The sequence below is a fragment of the Hypanus sabinus genome, chromosome 4, assembly GCF_030144855.1.
Source record: "Hypanus sabinus isolate sHypSab1 chromosome 4, sHypSab1.hap1, whole genome shotgun sequence".
Lineage (NCBI taxonomy): Eukaryota > Metazoa > Chordata > Chondrichthyes > Myliobatiformes > Dasyatidae > Hypanus > Hypanus sabinus.
In genome coordinates, this window is record NC_082709.1 from 183,659,908 (window position 1) to 183,675,818 (window position 15,911).

General features: G+C 44.2%; 2 protein-coding genes and 1 long non-coding RNA gene across 6 annotated transcripts in view; 2 read left to right on the top strand and 1 right to left on the bottom strand.

The window, feature by feature from the left end:
* zgc:153372 (uncharacterized protein LOC767695 homolog) overlaps positions 1–3,947 on the top strand; it is a 34,118-nt gene extending 30,171 nt beyond the window's left edge. For both annotated transcript variants that reach the window (XM_059968980.1, XM_059968979.1), the window contains 2 exons: positions 963–1,088; positions 3,742–3,947. In XM_059968980.1, the coding sequence (XP_059824963.1) occupies positions 963–1,088; positions 3,742–3,876 (261 nt within the window). In that variant the 3' untranslated portion in view covers positions 3,877–3,947. The remainder of the gene's footprint in view (positions 1–962; positions 1,089–3,741) is intronic.
* The window catches only part of LOC132393561 (uncharacterized), a 43,325-nt gene extending 34,503 nt beyond the window's left edge, over positions 1–8,822 (bottom strand). Inside the window, exons 1-2 of the long non-coding RNA XR_009511936.1 lie at positions 8,786–8,822; positions 7,064–7,146 (exon numbers count right to left, since the gene is read on the bottom strand). This is a non-coding gene — a long non-coding RNA (uncharacterized LOC132393561). The remainder of the gene's footprint in view (positions 1–7,063; positions 7,147–8,785) is intronic.
* Positions 8,823–8,920: 98 nt separating this feature from the next.
* usp25 (ubiquitin specific peptidase 25) overlaps positions 8,921–15,911 on the top strand; it is a 224,423-nt gene continuing 217,432 nt past the window's right edge. For 2 of the 3 annotated variants that reach the window (XM_059968975.1, XM_059968976.1), the window contains exon 1: positions 8,921–9,032. In XM_059968975.1, coding sequence (XP_059824958.1) covers positions 8,991–9,032 — 42 coding nt within the window. In that variant the 5' untranslated portion in view covers positions 8,921–8,990. The remainder of the gene's footprint in view (positions 9,033–15,911) is intronic. The other variant, XM_059968977.1, reaches the window with a different exon arrangement.

The window sequence follows — 15,911 nt, forward strand, 5'->3', positions numbered from 1 at the left end:
CTCTGTACATTAGCACATCTGACAATAATGAAGCAATTTACCAATTTAAAGATGATGCTAAGTGAGAGGAAATTTCTGCTCATTTAACAGCAGATGTCAATCAAGGAGCCAACTATTATAAGAGCCCAATCCAAAACCTACAAATAATCCTTCAGAAAATGCCAAATACCCTCCAAAATCCATAGAATCCACAAATCCGAAGCAAGAGCAGAATAGCAAGCAGCAGTTAAATTAGTGTGTTTATTAAAATGGTGAACGTAATTACGGTTCAGTCCCAGGTAGTTGATGTTATTTATTACACAAAGTTCAAAGTGAATTTATTATCAAATGCATGTATGTCAGCATACAAACCTTGAGATTCATTTTATTGCAGGCATACTCAGTTAATCCAAGAAACATAATAGAATTAATGAAAGACCACATACAACAGGGCAGACAACAACCAGTGTACAAAAGACAACAAACTGCAACTAGAAATGAGAGAAATAATATTAATAAAAAATTACCAATAAACATTGAGAACATGAGATTAAGAGTCCTTGAAAGCAAATCCATAGGTTCTGGGAGCAATTTAGTGATGGGGCAAGTGAAGTTATCCACTCTGGTTTAAGAGCCCTGATGGTTTGGGGGTAATAATTGTTCCTGAACCTGGTAGGGTGAATCCTGAGGCTTCTGGATCATCTTCCTGATGGCAGCAGCGAGAAGAGAGCATGGCCTGGGTGGTGGGGGTCTTGGATAATGGACACTGCCTTCCTGCGACTACTGTATGTAGACTTGCTCAATGGTGGATTTTACCAGGGGTCACTGCTACGTTCCATGTCTCTCCTGTGGCTCCCGGTTACCATGTTAACACATTCCACACCTCTATCGACCGGTTATTATTCCTCACTATTCTCTCTGCTATAACACTCTTTTACTCATAAGCCTTGTGTTCCGTTGTCTTTCCCATTTGTTTCATGCAGAAGGACAAAGCAGTGGAGGTTGACGGAGAGCTGGCCATGGTCCTGAAAACCTCTCGCTTTGCCTCCCACTTTGATATTCAAATCAATGAGGAAGAAAAGGAACCTTTAAAAGATGGATACCAGCAGGTGAGTAGGAACATCGTGGTCCAGTACCTTTGTGTCTACCACCTGCTGTAAAGAGGGGGAATGGTTCAAGAAAGTAAAACCACCCACTGTTGTGAAATTTGAATGCTACCAAACATCACAATGCTGTGATCAACACACAAAATGCTGGAGGAACTTAGCAGGTTGGGTAGCATGTATGGGGGTGGAGAATAAACTGTTGACACTTTGGGCCAAGACCCTTCATCAGGACTAGAACGGATGGGGGAAGAAACCAGAATAAAATGGTGGTGGGGGGAGCTAGAAGGTGGTAGGTTAGCAACACACATAAAATGGTGGAGGAACTCAGCAGGCCAGGCGGCATCTTTGGAAGCAAATAAACCATTGATGTTTTAGGTTGAGAAACTTCATCAGAACTGGAAACAAAGGGGAAAGAAGCCAGAATAAGAAGTTGGGAGGAAGGAAAGGAGAACAAACTGACAGGAGATATCTGTGACCAAGTGAAGGGGAATGTGAGTGGGTGGGAGAGAGAGTTGGTGAGAAGCTGAGAGATGATAGGTGGAAGAGAAAATGAGCTGAAGAAGGAGGAATCTAATTGGAGAGGACAGTGGACTCGAAGAAAAGGAAGGAGGAGGGGAATCAAAGGGAGATAATGGGCAGCTGGCAGCTGAGAAGAGAAGAAGTGAGGGGGGGACTGGAAATGGAAAAAGAAAGAAGAGGGGAGAAATTACTGGAAGTTTTCAATGAAATCCCCCCCCCCCCCGTACCATTCTCCTAAACTCCAGCAAGTACAGTCTCAGAGCCATCACATGTTAACCCTTTCCTTCCTGGGATTCCTCAGCCTCTCTGGTTTTAAATAAGTTCATGGCTGATCTTTTACTCAGTATTGGGGGATAATTTCAGGATGATTGGAAAAAAGTATGGGGGGATGTCAGAAGAAGTTTATTTTTGTTACACAGAAGAGTGTTGGGTGTCTGAAAGGCACTGGAAGGAGTGACAGTAGAGGTAGATACATTAGGTTCATTTGAGAGACTTAGATATGAATAAAGATGATAGAGAAATGGGGGGCTATGTAGGAAGGAAGGTTTAGATTGACCTTGGAGTAGATTGTAAGCTGGACACAACATTATGTGTTGAAGGCCCTGTACTGCGCTGTAATGCACTATGTACCTCATTTCTTCACTAATCTCACATTCCATAATACCAAGCATTGATCTCTGATTCCTTTAGTATCTTACAATCTATTGACCTTAATCCATCTAATAGCTTTGTCCATTCATAATCACTTTTTGGTGAGATATAGTTTCTCTCCGCTGTTTATTGAAAATACTTTGCTACTCACTGTATCATAGCAGAGCAAGCTTTCAACGATCTAAGAAAACAAAAGGGAAATCAGGGGCAAAAGGTCACCCAAGTTGTAACAGAGGTCTAGAGCTTGTTACAGGCATGAACAAATCCATAGGACCATTAGACATAGGAGCAGAATTAGGCCATTTGGTCCACTGAGTTGGCCCTGCCATTCTATCATGGCTGATTTATTCTCCCCCTCAGCCTCATTCTCCTGCCTTCTCTCCATAATCTTTAATGCCCTTCCTAATCAAGAACCCATCAATCTCCGCTCTAAATACATATAGTTGTCTACAGCCATCTGTGGCAATGAATTCCACGGATTCACTACCCTCTAGCTAAAGAAGTTACTTCTCAATTCTGTTCTAAAAGGACATCCTTCTAGTCACAGGCTGTGCTTTCTGGTCCTAGACTCCCCCATTATAGGAAAAGTCCTCTCCAAATTTACTATATCTAGGCCTTTCAATATTTGGTTGGTGTCAATGCAATCCTCCCCCATTTTTCTAAACTACAGTGAGTACAGGCCCAGAGCCATCAAATACTCCTCATACATTAATCCTTTCATTCCTGGGATCATTCCTATGAACCTCTTCTGGATCCTCACTAGGAAGCTGAAAGTAAAGGAACCATTAGGAGACAGTGATCATAACATAGAATTCACCCTGTAATTTGAAAGGGAGAAGCTAAGGTCAGATGTATTAGTATTACAGTGGAGTAAAGGGAATTAGAGAGGCTTGCAAGAGTTGCTGGTCAAATTTGATTGGAAGGGGACACTAGCAGGGATGACAGTCAAACAGCAATGGGTAGAGTTTCTGGGAGCAATTCAGAGGACACAGAATAGATGCATCCCAAAGATAAAGTAGTATTCTAAAGGGAGAATGACGTAACCATGGCTGACAAGAGAAGTCAAAGACAGTATAAAAGGAAAAGAGAGAGTATATAATGTATGTTGTAAGATTGAGAAGCTTTTAACAGCCAATAGAAGGCATTTAACAAAGCTATAAGGAGAGAAAAGATGAAATATGAAGGTACGCTAGCTAATAATATAAATGAGATGCCAAAAGTTTATATGTTCCTTCCCGTGTGTGCATGGGTTTTCTCTGGGTGCTCCAGTTACCCCCCACAGTCCAAAGATGTACTGGCTAGTAGGTTACTTGGTCATTGTCAATTGTCCTGTGATTAGGCTAGTATTAAAAGGGTGGGTTGCTAGGTAGTGGACCAGAAGGACCTGTACCTCACTGTACATCTAAATAAATAAATACTAAAAAATTTCATTGAAATCGAGACCTGGTGCTTACCCATGCTAGAAAACTTTTCTCTCTGTTTCCAGTACTGCCACCTGAATCCCTTCCTTCTGGCTGACAAACTGGGATCATCCATTCAGAAATGCTCCAAAGCACAGAAGGGTTCCCTGTGCAAAAATCAGGAGGAAGAAAAAAAGGAAAGTACAGTGGTGGAAGGTTAAAGGTTTTGGTTTCACCTGGTTTGAGGGGCCATGTCATTCCCGCAAACCACTTTCATTAATTTTGAATAAAGCACTGTTGGAAAAAAAAGCCCTTGCCTTATTTCCTTGAAGTGTCTGTCAACATTATCTTTCGTTCAATAGTACTAGAATGGCAGGTGAAATTACTCAAGAACAAAGTTCTAGAATCTGTAATTTGAACCAAGGGACACAATTTAGCAGAATTGGTTTATATATGTTGCATAGCTGGGGTCAGAGGAAAATGCAGGAGCCTTAGGTTCCATGCTGCAAGGATTGATCGGCGAGGCTATAGGCTCGTTTTGGGAGACTTTGAGGTTCATGGTGCATTTATTTCTGGATACTGGTTACTCTTTTGTTTCATTGTTTTTGAGCGGTTTGATTGGGGTGATCGATACAGACTGGGGTGTTTCAGTGAAGAATGGCTCTGTTTGCTGCCTGCAGTGGACTTCCAGCGCACTGCTGAATTCAACTAAATGAATTCTACTGGGACTGCCGGGTTTATGTTTGATATTCTATTTGATGTTCGCTCACTTTTTGCTGTTTGCGCAATTTGTTGTTTTTTTCCCCCCGCTTGTTGTGTGTTTGATATTTTCTTAAATGGGTTCCATGGTGTTTCTTTGTTTTGTCGCTGTCTGTGGGAGGACAAATCTCAGTTGTATTCTGTAGACATACCTTGAACCTTTGAATGTACCAAGGTACAGTGAAATCTTGTCTTACATACAGTCCATACAGATTAATTTATTGAAGGGAAAACAATAACAGAATGCAGAATAAGGTGTTACAATAAGAGATAAAGTGCAGTACAGGTAAGCAAAATGCAAGGCCATGAAAAGGTCAAAAGTCCATCTAATCATACTGGGGGACCATTTAATAATCTTATAACAGCAGGACAGAAGATGGTATGTGCTTTCAAGCATCTGCGTCTTCTGCCTAAAGGGAGGAGGGAGAAGAGCGAATGCCTTGGGTGGTTGCGATTTTGGATTATGTTGTCTGCCTTACAGAGGCAGCAAGAAGTGCAAACAAAGTCCATGGAGGGGAGACTAGTTTCAGGCTACAGGACCACACAGGGCAAGTGTAAGTGCACATTTGTCATTCAAATTGGCAGGATAGTTTGGAAAGTGATTAAAAATGTATAAAACATCCTATAACAAAGAGAAAAATTACAGGAGGAAGGAAGTCAACAAGAAATTTTAGAGAACATTGATTTTGGCTACATCACAGATATTACATCCAGTCCTAGACACTGCACTTTGGAAAGGATTTGAAGGCCATAGGACATAAAAGATACTTTCTATAAAATTAGATTAAGGGATCAGAAATATCTTTTACACAGTGACACTTATTTTTCTATATTTGTCTTTCTATTCTCCTAAATAGTCAAGAACTCACAGAGGCCATCCATTTTAATTCCACTTCCCATTCTCACACTGGTTTGACTGTCTACAACCAGATGCAAACTGGAGGAGCAACAGTTTATATTTCATGCTGGCAGTCTCCAACCTGAGGGCATCAACTTTGATTTCTCTAAGTTCAAAGTACATTTATTATCAACAGATGTATACTTTATACAACCTTGAGATTTGTCTCCTTACAAGCAGCCACAAAACAAAGAAACCCATTAGAACCCATTAAAACGAAAGACCAACCACCCAATATGCAGAGAGTAAAAGAACAAATCGTGCAATTAATTAAAGTAAGCAAACAGCATTCAGAACTTAAGTTCACAAAAGTGAATCACAGACACAAAGCCAGGGATCACTGCAGATTCACTTATGGTAACCACTCCCCTCTGCTTCTGACCCCCTTCCCCAACCTATGTTTTCCCTTTTACTTGTAGACCATTACCCCTTCACCTTTCCCATCCCCACCCTTATGGCCTGTCCTTCAGTATCAACTTCCTCTCTCTGGTTTTACATTGTCTTCCCCCACTCACCTGGATTCACGTATCACCTGCCATGCAGTGTAGAGGAGAGAAGGGTTAGAATGATTTTAGAATAAGTTAAAGGGCTGCCTCAACATTTTGGGTCAAAGGCATGTATTATACTGTATTGTTCTACAAACAGTGGCCACTTTATTAGGTACACCTGCACACCTCATTAATTGAAATATCGAATCAGCCATCATGTGGCAGTAACTCAATGCATAAAAGCATGCAGACATGGTCAAAAGGTTTGGTTGTTGTTTAGATCAAACATCAGAATGGGGAAGAGATCTTATTGTCTGCATAAACTGCACTTCCTCTGTAACACAAAGTGATTTTGACTGTTGGGATGAGTGTTGGTGCCAGTCAGGTGGTTTGATTATGTAAGAAACTGCTGATCCTGGGGTTTTCATGCACAACGGTCTCTAGAGTTTGGGTGCAAAAAACACAAAAAAATCTTCCAGTGAGCAGCAGTTCTGTGGGTTAAACTGCCTTGCTAATGAGAGAGGTTAGAGGAGAATGGCTGGACTGGTTCAAGCTGACAGGAAGGCGACAGTAACTCAAATAACCCCACGTTACACCAGTGGGGTGCAGAAGCGCATCTCTGAATGGAACATGTCAAACAATGAAGTGGATGGGCTACAGCAGCAGAAGACTACAGTGGGTAAAGTGGCCACTGAGTGTTTGTTACGTCTTTTCACATCTTTGCACACTCAAGATGCTGTGCCATACCCTGATGCACCCTCTCAAGATACTTTCAACAGCACATCTGTACAAGTTTGTTACAGTGATCGAGCCTCGGTAACCTAAGAAAATAGTGACAGTATGGTATCTTCCTTATGATTGTTCTTCTTTCCACTACCAGTCTATTCCTCTCTCAGCACCTCCCTAGACCGCCCTTCATTCCTCAGCTCACTCCATCCCTCACTCCCAACCTCTAATTGCACTTACCCATACTCCTCCCCTCCAGTCCACACCACAGCCACTTTTCTTTCCATCACGTCACTATCTTCCAACCTCCATCCCTTAGTTCCCCCCTCTACTCCTTCCCAACACTTACTCATCAAGTGACTCTGCATCCTTTCAACTCCAGCCCCCCCATTCCAGTCCAATCTCCTTCAGCCCCCACCCTTCAGCAACTCCCCTCTCCTATTTGTCCCTCCCGCTTCACCTACCATATTTCTCAATTCCCGCAGTCCCCAGCCAACACCTTATCCAAGGCCTCCCTTGCTTAATGTCATTCCTTACCTCATCCCCCAGTTACAGCATCTCCCTGTTTGAATGCTCCATATTCCCACCTGGGCATAATATTTTTCCCAGGGGAGGGATGCCTAAAACCAGAAAACATTGGTTTTAATTAAGAGGGGAAAAGACTTAGAACATGGAATATAGGATAGTACGTAACAATATTGGACCTTTGACCCACAATCATGTGCTGATCTATATAAACCTACTCCACGATTAATCCAACCCTTCCTTCCTACATGGCCCCGTAGCCTTCCATTTTTCGTACATCTTCGTGCCTATCTAAGAGTCTCTTAAATGTTCTCATGTATCTGCCTCTACTACCACCCTTGACAACACTTTCTATGCAGCTACCACTCTCTATGTAAATAACCTACCCCTGACATCCACCCTCCAATCACCTTAAAGTTATGCCCCGAGTATTAGCTATTTCTGCCTTGGGTAAAAGTCTCTGGCTGTCCATTTGATCTTTGTCTCAATGAGATTCTCCCCTTCATTCTTCTAAACCCTAGTGAGTACAGGCCCAAAGCCATCAACACTCCTCGTACATTAACCCTTACATTCCTGGGATCACTCTCATGCACAGCCTCTGGACCCTCTCCAATGCCTACAGACCATTTCTTAGATAAGGGGCCCAAAACTGTACTCCAATACTCCCAAGTGCATTTTGACAAATGCCTTATAAAGCCTCAGCATTACATCCTTGCTTTTATATTCTAGTCCTCTTGAAATGAATGCTAACATTGCATTTCCTTTCCTTACTACCAACTCCACTTACAAGTTAAACTTAAGGGAATCCTGCACAAGGACTCCAAAGTCCCTCTGCACCTCTGTTTTCTGAATTTTCTCCCATTTAGAAAATAGTCTATACCTTTATTCCTACAAAATGCATGACCATATATTTCTGTACATTGTATTCCATCTGGCACATTGTTGCCCATTCTCCGAATTTATCTATGTCCTTCTGCAGACTCCCTGCCTGTTCTGCCTATCTTTGTATCGTTTGCAAACTTGACCACAAAGTCAACAACTCTGTCATATAAATTGTTGACATATTTGTTGAAAAGAAGGGGACCCAACACATACCCCTTCAGAACTCTAGTCACCAGCCGCCAATTTCAGCTGAGTGGCAACAAAGACTATGTATGGCCGCTCAGCTTAGAGGGAATAGTGATTCCTATCCCCAAACCATCCTTCATCCCTCAGCCTCTTCCTATCATTTATTAGCTCTTATCTCCTCTGCCATGCAGCCCCTCTGTCATGCCTCAACCCCTTCCTCCCTTCCAGTCTTCTCCTAAGGCCTTTCCCCTTCCCTTGGGCGCAATAGTAGCGTAGCCGTTAGATCGGGGCGTCCAAATTCAGAGTTTAGTTCTGACATCACCATGTCCTCCCTTGGAATGTGTGAATTTTCTCCGGGTGCTCAGGTTTCCTCCCACAGTCCAAAGGCGTACCGGTTAGCAGGTTAATTGGTTATTTTAAATTGTCTAGGCTAAGGTTTAAATTGGGGGATTGCTGGGCGGCGTAGCTCGAAGGGCTGATTCCACACTGCATCTCAGTAGATAAATATCATGTCCTCTCCCTCAATGCCCTCCTCCTTCACTACCTTCTTAACTTCCCCACCCTCATTTCTCTCATTTCCTTCCCTTCCTGCGTCCTAATTCCCTTCCACTTGCCACAGATCCCCCATTTTGCCTTCCCTCCCTTAATTCCCCCCTCCTTCACTACCTCCTATTCCCTCGCCAACCTCTTCACAGCAGTTTCCTCATTTCCTTCCCTTACAGCTCCCTCCCCTACTTCCTATCCGCCAGCACCTCCCTCATTTCCTCTCCCCAAACACCCTCACCTTCCTCTCCGGCCCCTCCCCCCGTCCCGCCCCATTCCAGCCCCTCCCTCGGGCCCTCCTCCTCCCTCCGCTCCTCTCGCTTCGGCCATGACGGTGGAACAAAATGTTCTGCAGCAACACTCGCAGAAGGTAAAGCCCCGCCGTCCGCCAGCCCGTCCCCTGCTGTCCCGTACGTCTGTCCAGCAGAGGCCGACCGCCCGCCGGGGCCGTTGCTCCCGCAACCGCGCGCGAGGGCGGGGCCCGGGCTCTTGTTTACCTCGCTGGCCCGACAACGCCAGTCCGAGGCCTCGGGCCCAGCGCGGATCTCCCTCCGCGCCGGAGAGAGGGTGGGGAAAGAGGAGGAGGAAGCAGGCGAGGGGAAGAGAGAGGGAGGAGAAATGAGGAGTGGAGGGCGGAAAGGTGAGATGGGAAGAGAGAAGGATTGGGGAAGCGGGAGGGAGGTAGGGAGTGATGGTGGGAGGGAGGGGAGAGGATGGGATGGGGGAAGATAGAGGGGAGAGGATAGATAGGGGAAGATAGGGAGGGAGGGGAAGAGGATGGGATGGGGAAGATAGCGAGGGGAGGGAGGGGAGAGGATGGGATAGGGGAAGATAGGGAGGGAGGGGATAGGATAGGGGAGATAGAGGGGAGGGAGGGGAGAGTTGGTAGAGGAGGGGGGAGGGGAGAAGGTGGAATAGGAGTGGGAGGGTAGGGAGAGGGTGGGATCGGAGGGGAAGAATGAGGGGGAAGGTTGTGGAGGGTGTGAGGAAAAGAGGTGGAAATGGGGAGTGAGGGGGAAATGGAAGAGGGGAGGGAAAGAGAAGGGAGAGGAGAATAGGGGAAGAGAAAGGGACTGAAGGGAAGAGAGAAGATGAGAAAAAGGGAAAAGATGGGAGGGAAAGAGTGTAGGAAGTGAAGGGGAAGAAGGGAGCATGGGGAAGGGAGAATGAGAAGGCTAGGGAAGGGAGGGGAGAGAGCAGATGAGCGAGGGAAGGGATTGGAGAGAAGATGACGGGTGTGAGAGTTGCTGGGGAATTGGTAAGGGGGAAAGTGGGAAGTGCTGGAGAAAAGGACTGATTAGGATGCTTCTCTTTCCGAAAGCTCCCTCTGCCTTTTTCTCGGGTGTGTCTCAGTACCAAATTACTTCTTGAAGGCCTCGTACTTCGGGTAGAATTTGTCATATTACATTTGTTTTCTCCAAATCATTCAGAACTTTTAGAACCATAGAACATTACAGCACAGAAACAGGCCTTTTGGCCCTTCTTGGCTGTGCCGAACCATTTTTCTGCCTAGTCCCAGTAACCTGCACCCGGCCCATATCCCTCCACACCCCTCTCCTCCATATACCTGTCCAAGTTTTTCTTAAATGTTAAAAGTGAGTCCGCATTTACCACTTCATCTGGCAGCTCATTCCAAACTCCCACCACTCCCTGTGTGAAGAAGCCCCCCCTCCCAATGTTCCCTTTAAACTTTCCCCCCTTCACCCTTAACCCATGTCCTCTGGGTTTTTGTCTCCCCTAGCCTCAGTGGAAAAAGCCTGCTTGCGTTCACTCTATCTATACCCATCATAATTTTATACACCTCTATCAAGTCTCCCCTCATTCTTCTACACTCCAGGGAATAAAGTCCTAACCTACTCAACCTTTCTCTGTAACTCAGTTTCTCAAGTCCCGGCAGCATCCTTGTAATTCCATAGTAAGAATGATTTAGAAATTACCTGGAAAAATCTGAGGTCTGATGCAGTTGTGTTTAATGCTGTGTAATAGTTTACTTCTTGTCTAGAGCTGCCATCTTCTAGATAGGACATAAAGTTCAGGCTCTGCCTGTCTCTTGTGGGCATGCAAAATTGTGTCTGTTTCAGAGTCACAGGATATCAGAATTAGGTTTATTATGTGCCTTGAAATTTGTTGTTCTGCAGCAGCAATACATAAAATATGCAATACATTACAACAAAAAAAATGTGATATATACCATCATAATGTATCACGTTGTATGATATGGGTGATTATGGTCTTTCCATGACCATGATTGTTCTTTGCAAATTTTTCTTCAGAAGTGGTTTGCCATTTCCTCTTTCTGGACAATGTCTCTACAAGACAGATGACCCCAGCCATTATCAATACCTTTCAGAGATTGTCTGCCTGGTGTCAGTAGTCGCTATTATATATTATTATAAATTATATAGAGTTCAAGAAAAGCGAAAGAGTGAGGTAGTGTTCAGGGACCGTTCAGAAATCTGATAGTGGTAGGGAAGAAACTGTTCCTGAAACCATGAATGTTTGTGTTCAGGTCCCTCCTCTCTTATGATAGAGCGAGAAGAGGGTATGTCCTGGGTGATGAGGAGGTCCTAAGTGAGGCATTGCCTTTTGAAGATGTCACCGATGGTAGGAAGGTGCATTGTGGAGCTGGCTGAGTTTTAACCGTCTGCAGGAGAATGCACTGTCCCCAGATTTGTTCTCTCAAACTTAATAAGACCAAAACAGATTATTTACTTTGTTCTGTGGGATTTTGCTATGTGCAAATGAGGTGCCCTAATTTAACACACACAAGATGCTGGTGGAACTCAGCAAGTCAGGCAGCATCCATGAAGAGGAATGAATAGTTGATGTTTTGGGCTGAGACCCTTCAGGACTGGAAAGGAAAGAGGGGTAGAAACCAGAATAAGAAGGTGGGGGGGGGGGATGCGAAGGAGTACAAGCTAGAAGATGATGGGTGAGGCAGGAATAGGTGAATAAGGAATTTGCTATTTGTGACAGTGATTGCACAAAATATTGTCTTGGCTGAGACCCACACTAGACATCCTTAGGCTGTTGTGTAACAGGTTGTAGCTATATCTTTACTGCATATTATCACATTTTGTGTAGAATTATCTATTTTCCACTCACTGTTATATAATAGACTTTATGGCGTATTTCCCTGTTGTTGTGATGTTGGCCTAGATTTTAAGAGTGTCAGGGAAATTCAGATTTTAAGATGCTTTTATAAGCTTGTGATTATTCGTAACAGATTTTGCCAGCCTTACTGGAACCCGTCTTCAGTTTTGAGTTTTGAGAATTGGCATTTGCTTGTTTGCCCCAAAATTAATTGCTTTCTTTTCAAGTTGTGCTTGAACCAGCCTGTTTGAAAAGGCATTTCAGTCACCCACAGAAAGAATGACAGCATCAGTGTGGTAGATTTCCTTCTCGGAATAAAATTAATAACACCATAACACATAGAAGCAGAGTTAGGCTATTTGACGGATCCAGTCTGCTTCACCATTACATCATAGCTGATCCATCTTTCCTCTGAGCCCCATCACCTGCCTTCTCCCTGTATCCCTTCATGCCCTGACTAATTAAGAACATATCAACCTCTGCCTTAAATATACATTAAGACTTGGCATCCATAGCTGCCTGTTGCAAAGAATTCCAAAGATTCACCACTCTCTGGCTAAGGAAATTCATCCTAATCTCTGTTCTAAAAGGATGCTCTTCTGTTCTGAGACTGTATCCTCTTGTCTTAGACTCTCTCACCATAGGAAACATCCACTCTGTCAAGGCCTTTCACCATTCAATAGGTTTCAATGAGGCCACCCCTCATTCCTCTGAATTCTAGTGAATACTGGCCCTGAGCCATAATACACTCTTCATATGACAAGCTATTCAGTCCTGAAATTATTTGCTTCTACTTCCTCAAAACTATCTGCCCTTCCACTTATCTTCATATCATCTGCAAACTGCAACAAAGCCCTTAATTCCATCATCCAAATCACTGACATTAATGTAAAAAGAATCAGTGGAACACCACTGATCACTGGCAGTTAACCAGAAAAAGCTGCCTTTATTCCCACTCTGCCTCCTGTCAATCAGCCACTGCTTTATCAACGTTAGAATCTTTCTTGTAATACCGTGGGCTTGCAGCTTGTGAAGCAGCTTGTATGCACCTGCACATTGTCAAAGGCCTTCTGAAAATCCAACTATACAAAATCCTTTGTCTATCCTCTGTTATTTCTTCAAAGAATTCCAATAGATTTGTCAGGCAAGATTTTCCCTTGAGGAAACGATGCTGACTACGGACTATTGAGCCTGCTCCACTATTCCATCATGGCTGATTTATTATCTCTCAACCCATTCTTCTGCCTTCTCCCAATAATCTTGGATGTTCTGACTAATCTAGTGCCTATCAACCTCCGCTTTAAATATACCCAATGACTTGGCATCTACAGCCATCTGTTGCAATGAATTCCATAGATACATTACGCTCTAGCTAAAGAGATACCTCATCCCTTCTGTTCTAAAGGGACATCCCTCTCTTCTGAGGCTGTGCCCTGTGGTCCAATATTCTTCCAGTGTAGGAAACATCTTTTCCGCATCCATTCTATCTAGGCCTTACAACATTCAGAGAAATATTAAATGATAGTAACCAGGAGAGGTAGAATTGGGTCCAAGAACATGGAAGCACCATTGGAAGGGGGTATTTGTTAGGTTTCAATGAAATGTCCAACCCCCTTATTCTTCTAAATACCACCAAGTACAGACCTAGAGCCAACAAACATGCCTCATATATTAACCCTTTCATTCTGCAGTCATTCTCATGAACCTCCTCTGGACCACCTCCAATGCCAGCACATCTTTTTACTAATTACTGAGATACAGAACAGGCCCTTCGAGCCACACTGCCCAGCAGTACCCCTGTTTAATCCTAGCCTAATCAGGTGACAAATTATGACGACCAATTAACCTACCAACCAATTGGTCTTTGGACTACGGGAGGAAACAGGAGCACCAGGAAGAAACCCACACAGTCACAGGGAGAAGCATTGTGCTATCATACAGCCCCTTTCTTAGATAGGGGGCCTAAAGCTTACAATATTCCAAATACATTGTGACCAATGTCTTATAATGCCCAGCATTACATCCTTGCTAATGATCTAGGTTGTTTCATGGCCATCTTGTTAGGTATTTGTTTCTGAACTGAATTTAAATTCCTTTGTTGCCATGATAGAGTTTGAATTTATCTCTGGATCAGCGGTTCCCAGTCTGATGTCCATGGATCCTTACCCCTGCTCTGGGTTATTGGTGCAGGACTTGGACTGGTAATTCTAATATTACTGCCATTATGCTCTTGTATTCTAAAATTCAAACCAGCCAAAATTATTCCTTGTTTTTGAGTCAGAAAGATTAAAGATGAGCTTTATTTTTCACACTTACATTGAAACATAAAGTGAAACGCGTTGTTTGTGAGTCAACAACCAACGCAGTCCGAGGATGTGCTGGGTCAGCCGTAGGTGTCACCACACTTCTGTTGCCAGTGTAGCACGTGTGCAACTTACTAATCTTAACCATGCGTCTTTGGAATGTCGGAGGAAACTGGAACACCCCGAGGAAACCCATGGAGTCCCGGGGAGAATGTATAAGCTCCTTATAGACAACAGTAGAAATTGAACCTGTGTCACTGGCACTGTAAAGCGTTATGCTAAGTGCTATGCTACCATGTTGCCCTGGCTCATATTACTGCCTTTATATTATTTCAAAATTCAAATCAGCCAAATTTACTCCCAGTCTTTGAGTCAGAACTCACTTTTTAGTTCTGATGAATGGTGTTGGACCTGAAGCGTTCTTTTTCCACAAATGTTACCCATCTCATTGAGCGCTTCCAGCAAATTTTGTTTGCTTTTTACATTGGACCACAAATTTTTTCAAAAGTCTTGTTTCCTCAGAATTTTTTTTTGTTTAAGATAGACCGCTTGAAGCTGAACACGGATATGATTTCAGACTACTTTTATCATGTAGGACTTCAGAGAAACAAGAAATTAACTTCTAGTGAATATAGTGTGTTTAATTACTTAATGGTGCTGATGCTTTGCAGTTAAGTTCAACCAAACTAAAAATGTTCTGAAGAATTTTGTTTGTACTCTGTCTGAGGCTTCTCGCTTAAGTGTCCAATTATAATCAGCCAGCATTGATGGATTCCAGTTGCTTTGATACCGTTTCTCCATGACCGCAATGACTTGGTAAAACCTTTCACCATGCTCGTCAGTCACTAAGAGCACCAAGATTTGCAGAGAAGGCCGCCACCATCATCCCCGTGCCGAAGAAATCTTCAGTGTCCTGCCTCAACAATTATCGCCCTGTTGCACTCACATCCATCATCATGAAGTGTTTCGAGAGGCTCGTCATGAGGCACATCAAGACCCTGCTACCCCCCCCCCCCCCCCACTGGACCCGCTGCAGTTCGCGTATCGTCCCAACCGCTCAACAGACGACGCCATTGCCATCACCCTCCACCTGGCCCTCACCCACCTGACTGGACAAAAAAGACACGTACGTGCGAATGCTGTTCATAGACTTCAGCATTCGACACAATCATACCTCAGCACCTGATTGGAAAGCTGAAACTGCTGGGCCTGAATAAACCCCCCTCCCCCCCACAACTGGATCCTGGACTTCCTGACTGGGAGACCTCAGTCAGTCCGGGTCGGGAGCAGCATCTCCAACACCATCATACTGAGCACGGGGACCCCCAGGGCTGTGTGCTCAGTCCACTGCTGTTCACTCTGCTGACCCACGACTGTGCTGCAACACACAGCTCAAACCACATCATCAAGTTCATTGATGACACCACCGTGGTGGGTCTCATCAGCAAGAACGACGAGTCAGCATAGAGAGAGGAGGTGCAGCGGCTAACGGACTGGTGCAGAGCCAACAACCTGTCTCTGAATGTGAGCAAAACAAGAGATGGTTGTTGACTTCAGGAGAGCACGGAGTGACCACTCTCAGCTGAACATCGACAGCTCCTCGGTAGAGATCGTTAAGAGCACCAAAATTTCTTGGTGTTCACTTGGTGGAGAATCTCACCTGGTCCCTCAACACCAGCTCCATAGGCAAGAAAGCCCAGCAGTGTCTCTGCTTTCTGCGAAGGCTGAGGAAAGTCCATCTCCCACCCCCCATCGTCACCACATACTACAGAGGTGACATCGAGAGCATCCTGAGTAGCTGCATCACTGACTGGTTTGGGAACTGCACAGTCTTGGACCACAAGACTGCAGCA